The 22,303-nt window shown below is 41.1% G+C and overlaps 1 protein-coding gene across 1 annotated transcript in view; it reads right to left on the reverse strand.

Annotated features, from left to right (window-relative positions):
* PLXDC2 (plexin domain containing 2) overlaps nucleotides 1-22,303 on the reverse strand; it is a 370,418-nt gene that overhangs the window by 197,770 nt on the left and 150,345 nt on the right. The window contains exon 2 of the mRNA XM_003786768.1: nucleotides 21,688-21,899. Within this exon, the coding sequence (XP_003786816.1) occupies nucleotides 21,688-21,899 (212 nt within the window). The remainder of the gene's footprint in view (nucleotides 1-21,687; nucleotides 21,900-22,303) is intronic.

Raw genomic sequence — 22,303 nt, forward strand, 5'->3', positions numbered from 1 at the left:
AGGCGCCGAGCCAATTTTTCTATTTTTAATAGAGATGGGAGAGACTCTTGCTCAGGCTGGTCCTGAGCTCAAGCATTCCACCTGCCTCAGCTTTTCAGAGTACTGGGATTATAGGCATGAGCCACTGTACCTGGACAACCTTTGGAATCTTTAAGTGACCTCTAGGTGATTTTATCCATCTCATTTTATCCTTAAAAACGTCAAAATTGAACATTTCTCTGAAATTATCCCACCTCTCTTGTTTTTCTTCTCTCTTTTAAAGACATGAGTCATGTGACTGAATTGACTAGTTCAGACTTGTTAGCCTCGGGTGAACACTCAAAGAGGAGAGTATTCTCTTTCCCGGTGTTCGTGGTTCAAGTATCACATTTGCTTTTTTAGAGTTAATATCTTTTCCTTTGCTACTAGGATATTAAAAACATTTATTCAGGAGAATTTCATTTGAAGAAGTATCTAGGAAGCAACAACAACAGAAGGAATCATAGTCCCTGCATTTATGCTGCTTACAGTTGAGTGGGAAACACAGGTATTAATTGATTGTATTAATAACATACCCAAGAGCCTCTTGATTTCCTGGTGCATCTCAAATGAAAAGTTCAAAAGAAATTGTAACAGAAACTTGTAGTCGAATGGTCTATATTAGAACTCTATATGCTTGTAAAATAGAATACTTTTAAAAGCAGACAGTTTCCATTTTCTCACAGATTTCCTCTGGGTAGGCTTGGTAGTTCTATTCATTAATTTACAATGTGCATCAAAGTTGCTTAGAATTGTCACCAGTTAACATAATGCATTTAGTTGATTTTGCCTATTGGTGAAAGCATGAATACAATCTGAAGAAAGAAAAAAGTGAAAGAAACTTATGCCCACATTTTCCTTGAGTATTTTCTCTAGAAAAAAACATTATTACTCCAGAGAGTAAAGACGGAAACGATGGGGAAGAAGTTCAGGGGAACAGTTCAAACATTGAACCAAGAGCAAAGATGTAATAAACAGGGCTTGGAACCAGACGAGTGAGGACAGGCGTGAACAAACAGCACTCCAGTGTTCTGTTACAACTAATGTACAACTCAAGTTCAATCTAGGTCTTTGCATAACGCTATTTTGACTTGACAATTTCATAGTAATGAGTCCAACATGCAGCACATAATTACTCAAATCCAATACATATTTGGTCCCCTCATGTAGCTAAGATTTTTGTATTGCTTTGGTCCAGAGGTTTTTATTGCAACAATAATGCCAAAAATAGTATTCAAAACATGTAGAGGAATACGAGGAATGATTATTAAAGCCAAACAGGCAACATGAACAGACAGTCTCAAAAACTAGAGGTGGAAATTTCCCTTAGAATATTAAGTTATAAAATAATTTGCAGTAGGTATTTTATTTATTTTTATTTTTATTTATTTATTTATTTATGAGACAGAGTCTCACTTTATTGCCCTTGGTAGAGTGCTGTGGTGTCACAGCTCACAGCAACCTCCAACTCCTGGGCCTAGGCGATTCTCTTGCCTCGGTCTCCCGAGTAACTGGGACTACAGGCGCCCGCTACAGTGCCCAGCTATTTTTTGTCGCAGTTTGGCTGGGGCCGGGTTTGAATCCACCACCCTTGGTATATGGGGCCGGCGCCCTACTCACTGAGCCACAGGTGCCGCCCCCAGTAGGTATTTTTTTTAAATAAAAGGTTTTATTTTGAAAGTGGCTGCCTAGAAATAACTTTTATGGTTTGCATTGCATCTTAGTCCAGAGTGTGCTGTTATAACAGCATACCATAGACTAAGTAACTTATAATAAATGGAAACATATTGGCTCATGGTTCTAGAGGCTGGGAAGTCCAAGATTAAGGGGACAGCATTTTACAAGAGTCTTTTTCCTATGCTATCTCATGGCAGAAGGGCAAGAGAGGTCAGGAACACGCAAGAAAAAGCTAGAGAAGGGGAAAAACTCATCCTTTAATCAGCCATGGCTTAATAAAAGCATCACCTCCTGTTAGGCCCTACCTCTCAACACTATTGCACTGAGAATTCCGTTTCCAACATATGCTTTTCGGGGGATACCCTCAAACCATAGCATCTACTTATAAAAAATTAATGATTTAGAGACATGTTTTAGAGCCACAGTAAAGAACCTATAAAATAGTGATTCTCAAAGAGTGAGATGTGAACAAAATAAGGATAATTTGGTAAGATACGTTTAGTTCTTTACCTATTATTTATTCTGTCATGCTCTCTTTCTTTTGCTTGTTTCCTGAAACAATAGGGATTGTAAATATTACATATTTGTAAATGCCACTATTTAAAAAACCCTACAAGTTGTTTTTTGTTTCAATTGGTTTTATGATGACATCCAGACTCCAGAGGCCACTGCCACAATGTTTAATTTGTCTTCCCCTTTGGAGGTAGACTAGAACATATTTAAATAATCAAAAGTATTTGTCATAAAATTGCTGAGCTAAAGCTCAGAGAATTTCTCATACTCTGCCAAGTGTATTTTATTCACAGAGACTCTAGGAAAGATGCAAGATTTCTATCTTCAAAAGTCAAAATTCCCCTACTCCAGTAAAAATAAGGATGGATGTAGCCAATGATTATTAAAATGTGCTTCACATTTTTTCTTCGTGATATAGGATTCTAAAGAACCCCCAAAAGCATTCTGGTTCCCTGTAGGTGGCAGAGAGGCCATCTCTCAGAACCACAGTGAACTTGGCAAAGTGTATGTGGTAGGGGTGATAGGTTTGGAGAGTGGAGGAAGGTAGGGGAGGCAATTTGTTCACATACTTATAATCCTCTAATCCTTATTCTGGAAAGCAGCCTCTGGATCCCAGAGGATAAAGCTATGCATAGTACAAATAATGATCATGGAATACATCAGACCCTATAGAAATTCAATTGTTCTCATATAGCTTTCAGGGGCCTCGGGGCTCTGATCTCAGCTTCAGGACAGGTCTTCCTCAGTCTTTCCATCTTGAGACCTTTCTCACCCCAAAGCATTAACCCATTATCTCTGTAACCACTTCATTCCATCACATTTGTAATTATAGACTTACTTGTTTACTTTATTTTAGCCACCCCACTGAATTGTAAACTCCACATAGGCTCCATTCCTATCTGCTTCATTTACTAAAAAATACAAACAGCATTCATGAAATAATTGTGGAATGAATAAATGAATCAACGGATGCAAAAAAAATCTGTTTTCTCTTACTGAAAAAAAGCACTCTGAATTTCTGTGTGTCAGTTAATAAATTGATTTATAGAGGAGAAGCCGAGAATAAATTGAGACACAGCTGCTAGTCTGCTGTGTGATGTATAATAGTTCCATGATGAATTTTTGCTGCGTGCAATTGTGAACTCAGTGTTTTAGCCAGATGTCTACAACAGAAAATGTGGCTGAAGGAGAAAGACCAGAATGGCTGAGGTATGTGCCATTTGAGAAAGAAATGGGGAGGAGACCACAGCTTGACAGGAGGGATTGGCCTTATTATATGTAGATGTCAGAATGAGGGTAAACAAGTGAATGTTCTGGGGTTGAAAAATCTGGCTAAGAATGAACAAACAAGTTAATAAATCAAGAGGTCTAAAACAGAATTTTCTCTTAAGACAGGATAAAAAAATCCCCATTACAAGAGTTTGGACAAAGCTATGGCTACGTATTCTGTATGTAGATAAAACATGGATTTTATAATCCTCAGCTTAACTACTCTTAACTATATTTAAACTATATTTAATTTAATGATATTTAAAATACTTCCAGAAGTAAATTGGTATCTAAATAATTTGCTATTCAGATAGATAACATGGAATCAGTTTGAATTTGCCAAAAAGTTCTAGATTATTAGAACTCATTTGTCTTCTCCTCCACCTTTCCTTTGTAGGTTTTATTTCAGGTTTGTCCTCACTTAATTGGACCAGAGCTCTTGGGACACTATGTAACTTATGCCATATTTTACTCTAACAGGGTTATGTAGGGTACAAGAAAAAATTGCTAATGATGCTTAATTTTCTCATCAGACATGAATGTTCATTGAATAATATATGCAATCATGGGTGGTCATGTTCACCCATGTAAAATGTGGTAGAAGGATTTACCTGTATGATTCAGAGTCCAAAATAGTCTAAACATCTCAGAACATTAAGGAATAGTGTTTACAAATAATAGATCATGAATAGAGATATAGATGTATGCAAGAGGTAATGGAATCTCTCCAGCTTCACAGAGAGTCCTTATGAATGAAGAAAGTGCAAGTTTTATAGTCTGGCAAATTGAAGTGTCTATTTTTAAGAAGTTAACTATCATAAGTTTACTGGGAATGGGCCAGGAGAAAACGGGTGTAAACAAGTTGTACTGTGAGTCTTTATTGCCAGCTATCCATACAATCAGTCACACAATTGAAGAGGCATAGTATTTTCTTTAATAAAGAACAACCTAAAGTAGGTGTCCAATTATTGGAAACTTCATTTTCCCTTTTTGGAAAAATGTCACATAATAGGCTCTCTTTCCACACATACCAGGAATCTTAGTTTATTTGTAAGCTCTAACAAAAAGCTATAGACTAGATGGCTTAGCCAACAGAAATTTATTTTATTTTTTCATTTTCTCACAGTTCCAGAGCCTGGATGTTCAATATCAAGGTCGCCAGCATGGTTAGGTTCTGATGAGGACTCCCTTCCTGGTTTGCTGACAGCCACCTTCCCCTATGCCTTTACCTGGCCTTTCCTTGAGAAGTATGCCTAAGGCCACCAGTCATACCAGATTAGAACTCCAATCATATGATCTCATTTAATTTTAATTACTTCCTAAAAACCCTATCTCTAAATATAGTTATGTTGGTGGCTAGGGCTTTAACATAGGACCTAATGGGGACACAATTCAGCCCACAGCACCAGGTATCAGTTACCAGGAACCCATAGAAAGAGGCAGTGCAGGGGAAAGAGATAGCTGACCTTGGGGACCAACATCAGAGGATGCAGGTCCTGACCTTCCTTCTTTAAATAACTTGCCAGTCTAAACTGCACCCACTCACTTCAGCACCACTCTAAAGTAGGTTTCTTGTGTAAGCGACCACCTATATCTACATGAACTACTATAAAAATGAGAAGAAATGCAACCAGTCATAGACTAAAAGTTTATCCCTCACCAGTTACTTGGTTGAATTTCATTCTTTTTTTTCCCCCTTCAAATTTAGAAAAGCCTGTGGCTATTTTATATATACCGAATATCACAGCATATGCGGTGGTCACACGACCGTATAGTTTAACTCATTTGTTTATTTGTAGGGAACAAGTGATAGTCCTAGACCAGCTCCTGTCTTTGCCAATGTTTCAAATCACTATGACTTTCTACTGTCTTGCTGGCATGTCTAAAATGTCTCAGTCACAAAAAGAAAAGATGATTGCTTAAAGAAATGTCATTGTTTAAATTATAATATTTATGGGCAATAAATAATAGATGTAGAAGTTCTTTCTCCATATGTCTAAATGCTTTTCAAAACATGGAGTACTGAATTGATTATAACCAAGCAGCAGATTTCTCATGAGTGCAATTTCAAACACTGTGATATTTCAAGAAAAAAACTCTTGGAAATTTCCTTCAAAATTGCCACTGAAGGGGAGAGCTCTAAAACCATCTTCAACTACCTGATCTCAGTAAGTTTTTGTTAATAGACGTCAAAGGAAGTAGTTCACCTGCATGATGCTGACATAAAATCAGTAAAGGAGAAAAGCAGAGAAGTCTGGGATATACACCCAAGAATCAGAGGATGGGTAGCTGGATTCAGCTCACACACAGTATGCTGCCTATGGGGTAAACATGACAATATTCAGCATTGAGGCAGCTCCCCAAACTTGGAACAAAGAGGTCTTCTGAGAGGTCACCTAGTCATTGGCTTGGTGTGTACTCACAACAGCAACTGGCAGCCCATATTGGGGTAGACGGGCCTGTACACATGCTTTGTTTTGCCATCACTGTGTTGGGACACATGTGACTAAATAAAATGAATGAATGGCCAACCTTTTAATGTTTCGATGTCTCCTTAGAAATGAAGAGATCTATACTGGATGCAGTGTAATTCTAGCACTCTGGGAGGCCGAGGCGGGTGGATCCCTTGAGCTCATGAGTTCAAGACTCAGCCTGAGCAAGACCCAATCTCCAAAAAGTAGTTGGGTGATGTGGTGGGCACCCATAGTCCCAGCTACTTGGGAGGCTGAGGGAAGAGAAGCACTTAAGCCCAAGGGTCTGAGGTTGCTGTGAGCCAGGACACTCTACCAGGGGGAACAAAGTGAAACTCTGTCTCAAAAAAAGGAGATGATCTGGCATCCAGGACCCAGGTTCCCACAGGGCCTATCAGCTGCAGGTGGGCAGCAGCTGCTAATTTGGTTGGGAGTTTCTGTTATGGTCCCTGTGTCCCCATGCTGTACCATTTTCCTCCATCCAGGAAGACAGTCTTCTGAAATAAACCATGCCACATGTGTGCCCTCCATTTCCCCCTCCTTCTCCTTCCTCCTCCTCTGTCTCCTTCTTACACCAGGGCTATGGCCTGCATGACCTGAAGGGCACTCGGATTGGGCAACTGAACATAAATACAGTGATTATTTTTAAATATAAGACTGCGATAGGCTCGGCACCTATAGCTCAACCGGCTAAGGCACCAGCCACGTACACCTAAGGTGGCGGGTTCGAATCCCCAGCCCGGACCTGCCAAACAACAATGATGGCTGCAACCAAAAAAGAGCCGGGCGTTGTGGCGGCGCCTGTGGTCCCAGCTACTTGGGAGGCTGAGGCAGGAGAATTGCTTGAGCTCAGGAGTTAGAGGTTGCTGTGAGCTGTAATGCCATAGCACTCTACCCAGGGGGACAGCTTGAGGCTCTGTCTCAAAAAGAAAAAAAAAAAGATGGTGATAGGGGGAGGCAGGATATCCCGCCTGAACTTCAGAGAGCAGGAGCCGAATGGTTTATCCCAAGGCTACCTTGGATTTGTCTGCAATAGAAACACAATATATTTGTCATCAAGTTCTAAAGCACATACGATGATATTATTGATGTATTTTTTCGTAATATACTTGCATATAATAAAAGTATGCAGAAGGCAAGCACTGTAGCCTGCACGGTGGGTAATTTAAGGCAGGGGAGGGGGCAGTGGCATGGGAGAGGGAATAAAAAAAAAGACTGCTCTATATATACATATACATATATATGAGATTGCAATATATATATACATGTATATGTATATATATATATGGGACTGAAGAGTTGGAAACCCTCAGAACTCTTATCAAGGTAACTTTAGTAAAATCCACATATGTAATTCTGTTCAGAGGATGTGTGTGACAGAAAGGGCATAGTGGATACAAAACTGAGGCTTAATACATCATTTTTAAAAACAGGAATTCAAATGGGAAAACTGGACAGATGCACAATCAATCAAGAAAATGGAAAGAGAAGTTCCAGACTGATGACGCCACAGGGGAACGTGGAAATAGGTGCCTCTGATTCCCTAAGGAAGTTGAGATACGAATCACTCTATTAAAGGAAGCTGGGGGGCCTCGGGTTATTCACCCAGGAGTGAGTGGTTGTGTAATCCTGGAAGGGTTTGGGGTTTCGATGCATCTGATCCCCCTTTTCTACCAAGATGCCCAAATGCTCCTGGCCACCCAGGAGACTCGGATGCCTGCTCCCTACTGAGAAAGCCCACTCAGCACTCACACAGGTGGTTTAAGAGCCACAGCAGTGGCTCCAGGTTTTCTGTCATCTGTGGTGTGAACAGGAATCAGTAAGGCATTTCTCTGTTCTCTCTCCAGCCATGCGTGCTGTGCAGCATTGTAATTTGTGTTTGCCTCCGAGAGAAAGCAGAGAGGAAAGCAGGAGAGTGGGTAAAAACTGCCATTGTTGAAGCAAAATAACCAATGGAGAACAGAAGCTGCAGCTTGGTAAATAACCGATGGAGAACAGAAGCTGCAGCTTGGTAAATAACCGATGGAGAACAGAAGCTGCAGCTTGGTAAATAACCGATGGAGAACAGAAGCTGCAGCTTGCTAAGCCAAGAGGATGCTTTCCTGTAAGCGCCCTCCTCGCCCCTCTGCAAACTGCAGACAGTTTCACTTTGCTTTGTTCCAAACACGACAAGCAGTGATCCTGCTCTCATCAGTGCTGCTGCGGCCTTCTCTTCCTCTTTTGCATGTGGACAGCCTCAATCTGTAAGTCTTCAAAGACACAGTGTGAGGGGGATGAAGAAAATAGATGCAGGTAGCATGGACTTTCATCAGCACAGGTAAATGGAAACCGGAGCGAAGGTACTTACTGCTTGTGGTCCTGTACTTAAGGGAAGAGGGATGTCAAAGCCCCGGCCGTCAGATAAACACCTTCTGGGCCTCTCTGTAACCACCTTCCTTCCCTCCATTTTTCATGTGTTTCTTCTTTTTCACAAGAAAAATGGTACTCAGGTCATTTGAGTGTGAAAATAAATGTCCTGCTCGAGAAAGAATCCCAGTGGACATAGTCCCATCACAGAACCCAGTTCACGGCTCATTTTAATGTGGACATGGCCAGGAAAAAATAGCCAGGCTTTTGGTCGCAATCTAGTTCTACTTCTTGTCACATGGCCTAGATTTTATGTAACAGTCAAACCACAATTGCGTCTTGGTTTTCTCGGTTTAAAAGAAAGGAAAAGTCTCTCTATCCTTTCTGGGTTTTATGTCTAACCCTCAGTTAAACACGACTGTTCCCTGCATCCAAGAAAATTTGCTTCAAATCAGTGGGTGCTTTATGAACATGAGCAAAGAACCAGGCACTGTTTCTTCCCTGAAGGAGACTGCAGTCTGAGTTAGGTTTTCCCTCGACTTGGTCTTTTAAAATAGTCTGGTCATTTCATGGCTATCTGGTTTGGAGGGCAATCCATGGAGTTTCATTTGCCAATCGCGTTTGAAATAGAGAGGCTCCCTTCACTTATTACACAAGACACTCTACCTGACACTCCTCTATGGCCTTGGAATGATGCCGACAAGGGACATGCACGGTTTCAGACGACACAAGTCACTGGTAGTATATGAGCTTTTATACAAGAGAAATACGTGACTGGGAAGGCTAATTTTCCGATAAGAAAACAGAAGGAGCACAATGGTTGGAACAGACCTGGGTGGACAAGACTTTGGGGGTTTTATGTGGTTTTCCTAAAAGAGAAGGCAATGAGAGAAGAAAGGATTGAAGGGTATCATTCCCCCATCATCTTGGGGTCACCACTGCACCCTTTCCCTACCCTTTCATAATTTCTGATCCCTACTATTAAAAAAAAAAACAACAAACCATGATGTTTTGAAAGCTACAGTCTAGAGGTCATATTTAAAACTTAAAGAATTCACTGACATGAAAGGGACTCTTGCCAGCCCTGTTTAGTATCTGTTTAGTTTTTAGTACCATCTCCAACAGAAAAACATTGATTGTGCTGCTTGGGTAAATAAAATATCTATTTGAGCGCACACTTTGGGTAAGGTACAGCATTATCTAAGCCACTATTTCTCCCCCCAGAAATAATTTATTTTTTGAGACAGAGTCTCACTCCATTGCCTTGGGTGGAGTGTCATGATGTCATAGCTCACAGCAACCCAAACTCCTGGCCTCGAGCAATCCTCTTGCCTCAGCCTCCCAAGTAGGTGAGACTACAAGCCTACCAAAAGACAAGGTCTTGCTCTTGCTCAGGCTGGTCTTGAACTCCTGAAATCAAGCAATCCAGCCAGTTTGGCCTCCCAGAGTGCTAGGATTACAGGTGTGAGCCACCGTGCTTGGCCAGAAGTAATTTTTAATTACTGTAATGAGAAATGGTACACACACACAATCAGAATTGATGTGCCCACAAACATATACAAACTCACACACGTGTACAAACATACACACGCATACATACAAATTATCAAAACTTGTACATGAAGGCTTTGGGGAAAATCTTTCACAGATAGAAGGGTTTTTAAATCACCACCTACAATGCCAAATTCTTCAGTTCCTAATTTTGCAACTGCAGCTCAAAGGAAGACAGTGATATATTGGCATGGTGGCTGCAGAGCAGGCAGAAGATGACTGGTCAAAAGCTCTGCTGGAATAAAACGGAACAAAGTGAGAAAATTAATGTTTGTCCCAGATTCTGATGGCCTGCCCTCACCCCACTCCTTACTTTGTCTCAGGGACTGTTTTGAAGTTAGAAATCATTTCCTTTTCCTAGATTCTTCATTTAAAACGTCAGTAAAAACTCGAGAAGAACAGTCCCACAGTCCTTTGCCATTTTGTATGATTTGCGTTCACAAGTGATCACTTAAAAAAAACAATAGTCCTCTTTGAAAATGTTGACGCTGTTCTTGAGAGAAAAACACCGAAACATTTTCACAGAGGACTATTCTCTTGCCTTTTATGCAAATGAGTGTGTGCAGACTCTGCTGCGTTCTCTTTTCCAATAACAAGGTAAGAAACACGCGTCAACAAAGCAAAATGTTTAAGAATCCTTGAAACAGCAGCTCTAATTGTTCAGCAACCACGCTGTCTCAACAAAGCATCTGAAATGCATTCTCAATCTGCTCAGACCAGGGCCACCCTATTCAAGGAGGTAAAAGAACATTTTCACTCTCGTGGCAAAACTAACTTTGATTTCTTGTAATGTTATTTGTGGACCAATAAATAGCTGAACTGGAGCTGCTCCCCTCTCTTTGGGAGATTTGCCAGAAACGAACTCGCCGTGGATGGGCTGTTGGCAGAAAGGAAAAAAGTGTGGGGGTGGGGGGCTTCTTAATTTGCTCATCATTTTATTTCTTTAGGTTTAAGGGAGATTTTTAGGAACAGAGACTATAAAACAATTTGCCTAAAAAGTATGTTTACCTTTAGAAGACAATTTTACTATTACCTGGTCTAATTCGTAATGTGTGCGGAATTTCTAATGAATACTTATTATTTTGTTCTAGCATGTGTCTGTATAGATAATCTTGTTTTGTTTTCTTTTCTTTCATTCTTTATTTTTGGAGACAGAGTTTCACTTTGTCACCCTGAGTAGAGTGCTATGGCGTCAAAGTCATAGCTCACATGACAGCACCCTCAAACTCTTGGGCTCAAGCAATTGTCTTGCCTCAGCCTCCTGAGTAGGTGGGACTACAGGTGCCCACCACAGCGCCAGGCTATTTTTAGAGACGGGGTCTTGCTCTTGCTTAGTCTGGAACCTATGAGCTCAGGCAATCCACCTGCCTCTGCCTCCCTGAGTACTAGGATTATAGGCATGAGCCAGGCATCTTGTTTTCTTACAAGCACTTCCCATTTCTAGGTGATAGTGTTCTATTCTGATGAAGATTAATGTCATTTATTTGCAAAAATAATAAAGCAATGTCTGATTACTCAACAGACAGAGGAAGATAAGTCAATTTTGAGTAAAATGGTATTTAAGGAAGAGAAAAATGATCAGGTACATCTGGTTTTTAACATAACAAATCATTCTGGAATCCTATTTACCATTTACAAATTGACTGTTTTCAGGTTTTGGGAGGGGTGGGAATGTTCCTTGCAAACGTCTTCAGCATATGAAATTTTAAATTATCTTTTACTACATATTAATTTTAAGTGATTCGACAAGCAGCGATTAACATTCAAATAATGAGTACTGGGCAAAGCACTGTTGTCCAAGAAAATAAGAAAATAGAAGCTAAATTTTCTTAGAGAAAAAAATCTGAGGATTGAAATCAATGCATTCATTTTCATGAACTATAAAATTTTCCAGATTATTTAATTCATCAAAGCCCAAAAGATTAAGCACCATTATTTTTAGGTAGAACATCTTGTGAAATCAAACATCTTTAGTTTTAGAAGTACCTGAAAGATTTCCTTACTACAAGGTACTGTAATGATGTGAAATTTTAAAATTTAAACAGAAGTTTGCTTTACAAGTTTTTTTGTCAAACTCCTTTGGCCACAAGTGGCATCAGCATGGCGAATCCAAAATAATATAGATAGGTGGTAGGTAAGTAGGAAAATAAATGGAGACAAGTATATAGATGTTGTCTAAAAGGTAAATACTGGTGATTTCCGTAGCTTTGTTCCTGAAGCTAGTGACTGCATCCATATAAGGAAGTTTCTTAAGAGGTAGAAATTACATGTTAAAAAAAAAATAGTTTCAACCATGTTTGATTCATCCATTCAATTCACTGCGATGGATTCCAAACTATTACTTCAATCTAATAGCTCAGCCTTGAAGGCTTGAAATATATAGAAAATAGCTAAAAAGCAGCTGTCCCCAAAGGCTGCAAAGTTCAGTTCTTCTCTTGCTTCTAGACAGATTCAGACATCCATGCCTTGCTCAGACATAAACAGAAAGGTTTTCTTTCAGGAATACACAAAGAAGAAAACTAAGGGCGTCTCTTTTTATTCTAAACATTGCCACCCATTCTCAGACCCTTGGATATTTAATGCCTTTCTTAACAAAGGAGAGAGGACATAGCACATTAGCCAATTTCTGTATCACAAATGCAAATGTAATGAACGTGCTTTTATTTTTTAAAAGAGACTCCTATCTTAAATCTGTTTCAGAAATGTAATGTAAAACTCTCTCAATGTGCAGCAGACTATGTTATACTTCACGACTTAAAAATGGAAATGCAGTGTTTGTCTCTCAAGCTTAAATGTCCATTACATTTGTAAGGGCCCATTTATGTACAGACCTAATGGTGTTTCCATCTACGGCACTCTGTCCATCAAAGACACGTGAAACACGTTTGGCAAAGGTCTGCAGAAACTTTTGACTGCTGCGTAAGATGACAGAACATCATTGTTTATCAGAAACCTTTATCCTTTATGGTTTCGATGAATTGGTGCTAAATTGTTGAGTGCACATTAATTTGGATGGCACAGACTTGATGTGATGATAATGCCAATGTACCCGATTGGCATTAATAATCCTAAAAACGACCTGAGTTTTATGTCGTAGAGGCTGCTGGATTCATTACACTACAAATCTTCCTGGGAATAAGTAGTGTCCCTGACACTCTCCCAGATGCAGTAAAAGATACCATGCTACTAGCATGTCTGTGCCGACTCAGATTTATTTAGCCTTTGAGCTACAATTACTCTACTATTCCATTTCTGGTTCTGAAAATCTTAAGAAAAAACCTAGTGCTTAAGGCCTAACATATAAATATAGAATGGGGTGCCCACTGAGTAATCTCTGAAGAGACAGGTATTGGTCCCCCCCAGGGACATGGCTTGAGCTGAAGTCAATCAACATTCCGGAGGACTTGGCAACTCCAGTCCTCAGGTGTTGATGAATGACTTTTTTCACATTCTCCTAAACTGCTGGCAGGTAAGCCTGGATTGCACTTGGTCCCCAGATGGGCATTGCCCCTGTGCAAATCTCTCTCTCATGCTTGGAAGAGCAAAGGAACAAATCCCTCCCTGGAGCACTGCCTCACTCTGGGTGTATCCCACTGAACGATGGTCCATGTGCACATCTCCATGAGCTGCCAGGAACATATCTGTGGCCTTCCCGCTCCTGAGTTCCTGAGGAAAGTTCTCTCGGCAATTCATGGAGATGTGTACGTGGACAACACCAAATGGCCACGTGCCCATTCAGCCTGAGACCTGCGTTCAACATGGAAAGACCAGCACATTCTGAACCACCAAAATAATTCATCCAGAATTTGGAGCATTATGCAAAGAAATCAATTAGATAAATATGAGACCTGCGATGTTGAGGCTAAACAATTAATGTAACCTATAATGGTAAGAATAATTTTCACGTAAGTGTATTTTAGATGTCCTATTGGAGACTGAGAAGGCAAAGAAGGAAAGTAAGTTTGCAGGATGATCAGAAAGTCACCTGACGTTGCCTTTATTAGAATTTCCTTATCACTCTCGCTACTGAATTCAAAGGGAAGATATAACCGGGTCCTCATGAATGGCTGGGGAATTGAAGTAGAGAAAGCTTGATGCAATATTCTTATAATCCATTTTAGAGTCCCTCCGGTGATAGGGAGATTAAATATGGTATTTCTCTTTGAACACGGAGACTGAGAGAATGTTATTCACTCTGAAACTTAATTCATGTTCTGGAAATAAATTAGATGACTAACACACTTAATAATTTCACAACCTGTGTGCATCATTCCATAGACTATTTTCATGCCATTACCGTAAGTAAACTCAATTAGCTAACAGTGAAGCATCAGAGAGAAAATTCAGTTATTCTTTACGGAACTCTTTCATAAGGACAGTTATAGACCTTTTTCCATTTTTGTTCCCAGAAAGAGCTGATGTGTCAAGCTAAGAATAATCTATAACTGAACAAGATATATGACATTTTATTTTAATCCTCATTATCTTTTTAGAGGACGAGTGAGGATAGTAGATCCCACTTCTGTATGATTTACTATTTTCAGTACATATTTTTTTTTGCAAAGTAAAAGTCCTCATCGATATTCCAAAAGAAAATGAATGAGATAAAATCAGGAGTTTAAAAACTACGTATTTTTGCAAAGTTCCAAACCAAAAAAGCAATTTGAAATAGATTGTGTTGTCAGTTAACGTAGAACCTTTGGCCCTAGAGAACTAAAGAAGTAAGGCCTCTTCCCAACTCATGTTAGACAGACACGAAAAAACTCATGTTTTCAAGGCGCTATGAGGTCACTCTGCCAGGAGAAGCAATGCCAAGAATCCACACCTCTTTGGAATCAAGCAAAAGCAGTAAGTCTGGATTCAGTGCTGGTGATAATAATTTAAGTGAATAGCGTAAAAACCTAAATATTTCTGAAATTCATAGGGTTCACTCATAGTGTTTCCTTTAACCACTCACTATGTCACCCCACAATAATTCTTACGTAAATTTAACCTATTTTCCACTCTCAGAGTTGGACTTTCTCAGTCAGTTCCATTAGGAGCACAGCAATCCATTAGGAGCATCAATGAGAACTTGCCTTTCCGTATTTGATACCTTTTAGCAGCTTCCAAGCACCTCCTGTAATAACCAAGCCCCCAGCCCTTGACCCCCTCCCTAAGACCAGGGGGGAACAAAGCCCCCTACTCCTGAAAAGGAAACCTTTCCTAAGCCTTCTAGTCCCAGCCCCCTCAAACCAAAAGAAATAGCCTGAGATTAAGGACGTATGCAGGGAGAGGGGTTGAGCGAAGGGAGGGGTGGATTCCAAATAAAGCCCTGGGTGAAAAGGCCCCAAGTTGTTCTCAGAAATTTACCCAACACTTGTTTGTACTCCTGAACTATGTGACTCTCATCTTAGGATCTCAAAGTAATGTATTTGTGATATATTTTGTGATTTATGAACACATAGCCCCACCCAGAGTTGTGTAAACCTTTATGATGTACCCTTACCTTGTGACCCTGATCTGTATTGAACTGTGCGCAAGCCAAGCTATGATTGGCTTTTGCACTGCACTAGCTTGCTGACCCGCACAATAATAATAGTATAAAAGGCTCCTCACCCATTATTCGAGGCTACTTGTGGGCCCACCACAACAGTCCCCTGCAGGTGCACCTGCAGGTATATTAAATTCCTAAAACATTTCTATTACTTAATTACACCTGAAGTGGGGTCCATCCTTCTTTTGCATTTGCTGTCCTATTTTACTCCTTGATAAATTCCTAACACCTTAGCATCTCACACAAGTTTAAAATCTTGCCCCTGCTTACCTGTGCACAACTCTCTGTTTAACAATACCTCGGTATCTTTCTAAGTCTCCCTTTATGACTCGGTTGACATGATACCCTGCCCCTACCTTAATCCTGGCTCTCTGGCTAATCAAGGTCTCCCTCTGTGTGTTAATTAACTTCTACAGTATTTCTTCTCCTTTCCAAGTGCACGTCTTCACAAAGATTTCTTTCTTATCTTTTGTGAAAGCCAGTCTGCCACCTATAAGCCTTTGGGATAACTTGATTCATTTGGGGTGTCCAAGATGTGATCTTCCTCAAGATTACTCCTAGCATTCCCCGTGCACAGATTTCTGCTTCTGTAATCACACACAGAAACCTCTGCACCTCCAAACTCCCCTAAAATGGAAATGTCTCATAAAAAAAAAAATCTCCACCAGCTTTCATAATAAATATAGAGTAACAGAACTGTTCAATACCGGGTGGTATTTTTCTTCCTTTTGAAAAATGTCGAAAGTTTGCATTATGACGTTTCTCTCCTACACAACTACTGTCTTCTCTGAGCTCGGAAGCAGCTCAAAGACAGAACCAGCCTGGTGATGCGCCACAATTTTTTATCCCACTATTTCTGTGAAGTGGGGTGGTGTGTCTCATTACTACGTTATATTTGTATTCATTATTGTCATTTGTGCAATGTCAGACCTGTGAAATCGAGAAATGATTTTTAGGCTTGATGGATAGATAAGAAGTAGAATTGTTATCTAAGGATAATCTGATGTACTCTCTACACCGAAAACATATGATGTGAAAATTCTGTCCACGTCGACATTCCAAAACGTGCTTTTTCCTTTATTAAATAATCATCAAAGCAATCACACTCCTTTAGGTTTTTGTCTGTTTGCTTCCTTGTTTAAAGAGCTGGGGTGTCATTCCGTTGCCCAGGCTGGAGTGCAGTGGTACAATCCAAGCTCAGTATAACCTTGAACTCCTAGCCTCAAGTGGTCCTCCTGCCTCAGCCTCCCAAAGTGTTGTAATGACAAGCATGATCCACTGTGCTCCTTTCCACATTCTCTTTTAGATTAAGGATTTGCTACCTGTAATTTCTTTCCCCTCAAATAAAAATTATCTACTTAGGAATTGCAATAAAATATTAGAACTCATCCAATAACCTTGTGTGCAGAAATTAACTGGTGAACTTTTTACAGAAACGCATTATACGATTTGTAAAAAATAAGGTACCATCACAAGTGGCAGCGTTTATGACACAGAAAAGCAAAGAGAGTTTTTACATGTACGTTTAAGAGAAAAGTTGTTTATCTCCAGTGTTTAGCTAAATCTCTCACACATATTTCCTGATCATTCTCAACTGTACTCTCCTCAGATATGAACTTTCAGGCACCCATGGATGATAGAACAGTTGTTGGATATGCCTGCAATGTTTAGTTAGGTACTGGAAAAAGAACTCCATGAGACCTTCCTTGTCCCAAGAGAGGCACTACGACCCTTCTAACTATTATACCAGAATAAGGGGTAAAAAGCACACATTTGGTTCAGCATGTGTCACAGAGGAATTTGTGACTGATTTCTGTAGAGTGAAGGACTGTAAGTTACCAACACTGTTCTCCAGGAATAGTCTGTTGAAACTGAGCTTTATGAAGCATCAGTAATTCTGAGCCAGCACTGCTAAAGCCCTGTCTGTTTCATGAGGAGGAGCTGTGGGGGCAAGAGCTCCACGCCAGGTAATGAAAGGGCAACTTCAAGGTTAAGACGCCTCCCCTGCTTGTTTACATGTGTCCCTGGGCTTGTGGGTTCACGGAAGACAGCTCAAAAAAGGCCAACTCATGAATGAAATTGAGTCTTACCTGAGAGTCCCAGAAGCCATTATTATTCCAAAATAATAATTACAACAGTAGCACACTCAGGGACAGGTTTATGACACCTCATTTTTAATACCTATTCATCTAAATGGCTGTGCAGCCATATGAACAGAGGAAATGCAGAGGAATAGCACTCACAGAAATCAACCCTGAGATCAGTGGTGACATCTGCCAGCTGTTGGGTCCCTCCTTCCTCAAAAGGAAACACTGCTGACTTCAAGACATCGTTATACCATCACGGGGAGAATATTAAAAAAAGAAAACAACAACAGCGAATCTTTCATTGGAAGAATTCTTTCACTAGGATACTAAGTTCTACGTTCACTTCATTACCTATTCTTGTGTAGGGCCAGAAAAAGATACTATCACCAACGACCAAGTTAAAAGAGTAACAGCCTTGGGCGGTGCCCATGGCTCAGTGAGTAGGATGCTGGCCCCATCTACCGGAGGTGGTGGGTTCAAACTCAGCCCCTGCCCTGGCCAAATTGCAACAACAAAAAAATAGCTGGGGATTGTGGCAGGTGCCTATAGTCCCAGCTACTTGGGAGGCTGAGACAAGAGAATCACCTAAGCCTTAGAGCTGGAGGCTGCTGTGAGCGATGGCGCCATAGGACTGTACCGAGGGCAACAAAGTAAGACTCTGTCTTTTAAAAAAAAAAAAAAAAGAATAACAACAGCCTTTGTTAATTTCAGAATTAATGTGAACAAAAACAGTAAATGTGCTATTATCTTCTTTGTTTTTATTATTTGTTTTAATTTTAAATGAATGTGGGATATGAACACATTCTAAACAAAGGGAAAAAAGAAGAACACATATTGGGAAACTATCTGGGTTGGTTTTGCTCTCTTGGGATATAAATGATGTTAACAGTCACTACCATAGCCAGGGCTACCGGACAAACTAATTCTTATCCCTGACACTGACTTTGAAAGCATCTAAAGGAAAAAGCACACATGGACTTTCAGGAGCGTCATTTATATGAGATGACATAAACCAGAATGCATGTTCCAAAAAGATAAGAAAGATCTTGTCATGATGCCAGCAAAGAGTACTCACTCCATAACCATTTGGTTCCGTTCTTTCTTAATCTTGTTTAACTCAATCAAGCAAAACTTATTTTTCTCAAAAGAGATGCAACAGTATTCAAAATATCATTTTCAGGACCAAGATAAAGAAAATTTTCCGAAGAAGCTTCAAGTGTAGATCTGTTTCCAAAACTGGTGGCAATGTCTAGGACTGATGGCAGGGTGAGGTGGGGACTTTAGATCCTCAGTCATTCCTAGTAACCCCCAGAACCTGGTCAAAATATGTGAATCTTAAAATAAAGACAGTACTCTTATTATGCAACTCAAGACAAGTCCCCTTAAGTCAGACTGAAACCCCAGCGTTTGGATATTCTAGGGTTGCCACTACTCAGAGTCATTATAGGTATAATGCAAGTACCATTTGTCTGTCTTTTTTTTGGCAGTTTTTGGCCGGGGCCAGGCTTGAACCTACCACCTCTGGTATATAGGGTTGGCATCCCACTCCTTTAAGCCACAGGCACCACCCATTTGTCTTTCTTTTTACTGGAAAAAGCAAAGTCAAGTAGAAAGGATAAACCCTGGGGCCTGGCAAGCCTGGCATTGAATGCCAGCTGGGTTTGAAAACTCATTCACGGAAGCCTTTAGGAAAACAGTAAACCCGAATCTGAAATTGCCCTGCTATAAAAAGTCATTGAGATTATCCAGTGAATCTGGGGACACCCATCTCGCTAGCATGTTAAAGGACTAAACAGGACAGTGTCCACACAGCACCTGGTAGACCTTAGCCCCAGGCAAGCAACCCCCCAAAGTCTCCTATGTTGTTCTTCCTCCTTTTTAAAGATTCAAGACCACCACTGACACTTTACGGTGGCCCTCCCTCTGTTGAAGTGAGAAAGAGAAAATCTGTCTGAATAACAGAAGCACAGCTGGGATTATGTTTTCAGGAGTTCCGACACATCACTGAACCAAGAAATTTTCTATTTTGTAAGTGATTAACAAAACTCAGCACACAGAGTTCTAGATCCTAGGGTTCTAGGAATCAGTGTTCTTTCCCTTTCAATCTCCACTGGGTCCCACTTCTGGGCAGAGAGTCAATGCATCTGTATCTGTTCAACTTTTTCTTTATGCCGCCCTCCGGCTGAAGAGGGGCTCAGAGAAAAGTTCGTGGCCTAGTCCAGGTTGCCATAAAAATATTGTTGCCAAAATAGTACGCAGGAGCCAGCAGAGCCACTTATAGACATCACGAGATATAACAGGACTTCTGCTCCTGATGTGTCCTCTGTCATCTATTAATGGACCAGGTAGGGGCAGGCAGGGGACACCACAGCTACATAGTAGCTAAGGCCATGGCAAGGAGTCTCAGAAATTCCTGCCCTTTGCACACACACTGAATTCCCATGGCCTATGCTATTTTCAAATTTTCAAAAGACTTCTCTCACTGTGCAGGAACAAAAATGCTATCTTGATACTATGCGCAGGACTGTGTAGCAGCTACTTTAGGAAACTGAGTTCTTTTCCTAAATAATGACTATTTCTGGGACTGTGGTGAAGTAAAAAGAATGCTGTCTGGTTCATAAAAATGTTATAAGCCTGTCACCTGGGAGAAAGTAGGAAGTGAAACTCCCGACAGAGAGAGAGCACACCAGTGGGGCAGACAGTACGTGACAGCAGAACTCTAGCCCACGCTCTACAGCAGCCAGTCCGGAAGCCAAAACAAAGCCCTGGCAGTAGAAATGTCAGGGCTTGGCCGGGTGCAGTGGCTCACGCCTGTAATCCTAGCCCTCTGGGAGGCTGAGGCAGGTGGATTGCCTGGGCTCACAGGTTCGAGACCAGCCTGAGCAAGAGTGAGACCCATTTCTACTAAAAGTAGAAAAACTGAGGCAAGAGGATCACTTGAGCCTAAGAACTTGAAGTTGCTGTCAGCTATGATGCCATGGTAGTCTGGTCAGGATGCCAGAATTAGATTGTGTCTCAAAAAAAAAAAGAAAGAAATGTTAGGGCTTGGTTAATAACTGACAGCTTCCCTATTTTTTGTCCCTGCATTCAACTTAGGACCAAACATAGAAAGCCAAAGACGTTCCTCAAGCTAATCACATAAGATTGCCTCTAATTGGCCCACCTCTAACTTCCTGTGCCAACAGTCTCCCATCAGAGCTTATCTGAAGCCTTCCCTTCTGCTTTGAGCCTCCGCCATCTAAATGGCATGGCTGGCTTACCCCCTTGTTATAGCAAATGGAATAAATGGTCCCTGTTTATTCTCCCCTGGGTGGTCTTTGCTTATTTCCTTAAGATTTACTTGCTTTTTTTGTTATATCTATTTTACAAACAAGATCATCTTTTGTGATTTGCAGTGCTAAGAGCTATGGAAACTTAAGAAATTTAACATGACCTTTGCAGCCTCTGAGCAACCCCCAAATCTGCCTACAATGTGCCCCCTGCAAACTCCTGAACTCAAAGAACCACTGTCCAACCACCAACCCCCCCTTGCTCTTCATGGATCCAAACACAACAAAGAATGACTCACAATCTCAGCATGACCAGCCACCCCAGTTTGTTTAGAACTGGCCCAGGCGAGCATCAAAAGTCCTGTATCTCAGCCTCAAGCAAATTGTGATGGTTGGTCTCCCCAGATGACTCTCAATGTCATGCCTTTCTATACCTCACCACAGATGCAGTTCACTCTGCCAGGAATGTCCCTCCCTCTTGGCATTAACATGTCATCAGCCCTATGAACTCCTCTCCATCTGCCAAGCCCCTGCCTAAATGCCCACTCTTGGGGAAAGCATCTTTGAAAACACCCCAACCCACAAACCCAAGTAGATCGACTACAGCCTCCTCCATGCCACTGTACAGCTTGTGTGTTTTGTCGCATGATATAGGGATGATTGGCTGTGGCATTTAGATGCCCACACAACAAAGTCCCTGACAGCAGGTGCAGTGCTGTCCCCTCACGTCATCACCACCCCAAGCTCCCATTTGTCTGTTTCCTGCGCAAATGAGTTAATGGATGACTGAACAGCTTAGCGATGACATTCATTAATAAATTATTTTTTTAGAAGAAATCCAGAAAGCTGTAGATTGAGATGAAGGGACAGCTTATGTGTATTCAGCATTTGGGCACCTTATCTGAGATATATTTGTTAATCCCTCTCAGCGACCCGGATGGTTTATCTACCTCAATCTGCGTGTTGTTGTCCTGCCCGTCGTCCAGTAACAGGTCCGTGAAGCCTCGTGGCTCTGCAGAGTCCTGGCCCATGCTTGCTCTGTTCGTGTCCACCGCCTTGAGGGAGTCCAGGTTCCTTTTCCACCTGTGGCTGTAGGAGTGTAAATCCACAGCCACGTCCTCTGCTGTCCGAGGCAGGGCCTGAGCAACATCATACTGCCAGTCTGGAAAAGACAGAAAATGCGTTACCACCTGTGACAAATCACACACACATGCAGCACCTGCTAGAAGAGAAATAATTCTGTGGTCACAAGGGTAGGAAAGTAACTTAGGACGGGGAAATCCGTTTACTGGTGTTATCTGACCTTGGTATGAACAAGGGGAGGAGCTCAGGGAGTCCCTGAAACAGACGTGCATCCGTGGGACAATGCATCTTTATTCCCCGTCCTCTCCCCTTCCAGACGCGCACACCTCATAAACATTCTCTAGCTGTTCCCAGAAAGCCAGCACAAATCCAAACAGAGAAACGAAACCAAGTGATTTTCAGTTTATTTGAAAATAAAAGTCTGACATTATTCACTTGTAAGCTTATACTTATTTTCCATGCCGTGTGTTGGACGGCAAAGAG

Source organism: Otolemur garnettii, unplaced genomic scaffold (assembly GCF_000181295.1).
Source record: "Otolemur garnettii isolate 467f Iridium unplaced genomic scaffold, OtoGar3 scaffold00019, whole genome shotgun sequence".
NCBI classification, from domain to species: domain Eukaryota; kingdom Metazoa; phylum Chordata; class Mammalia; order Primates; family Galagidae; genus Otolemur; species Otolemur garnettii.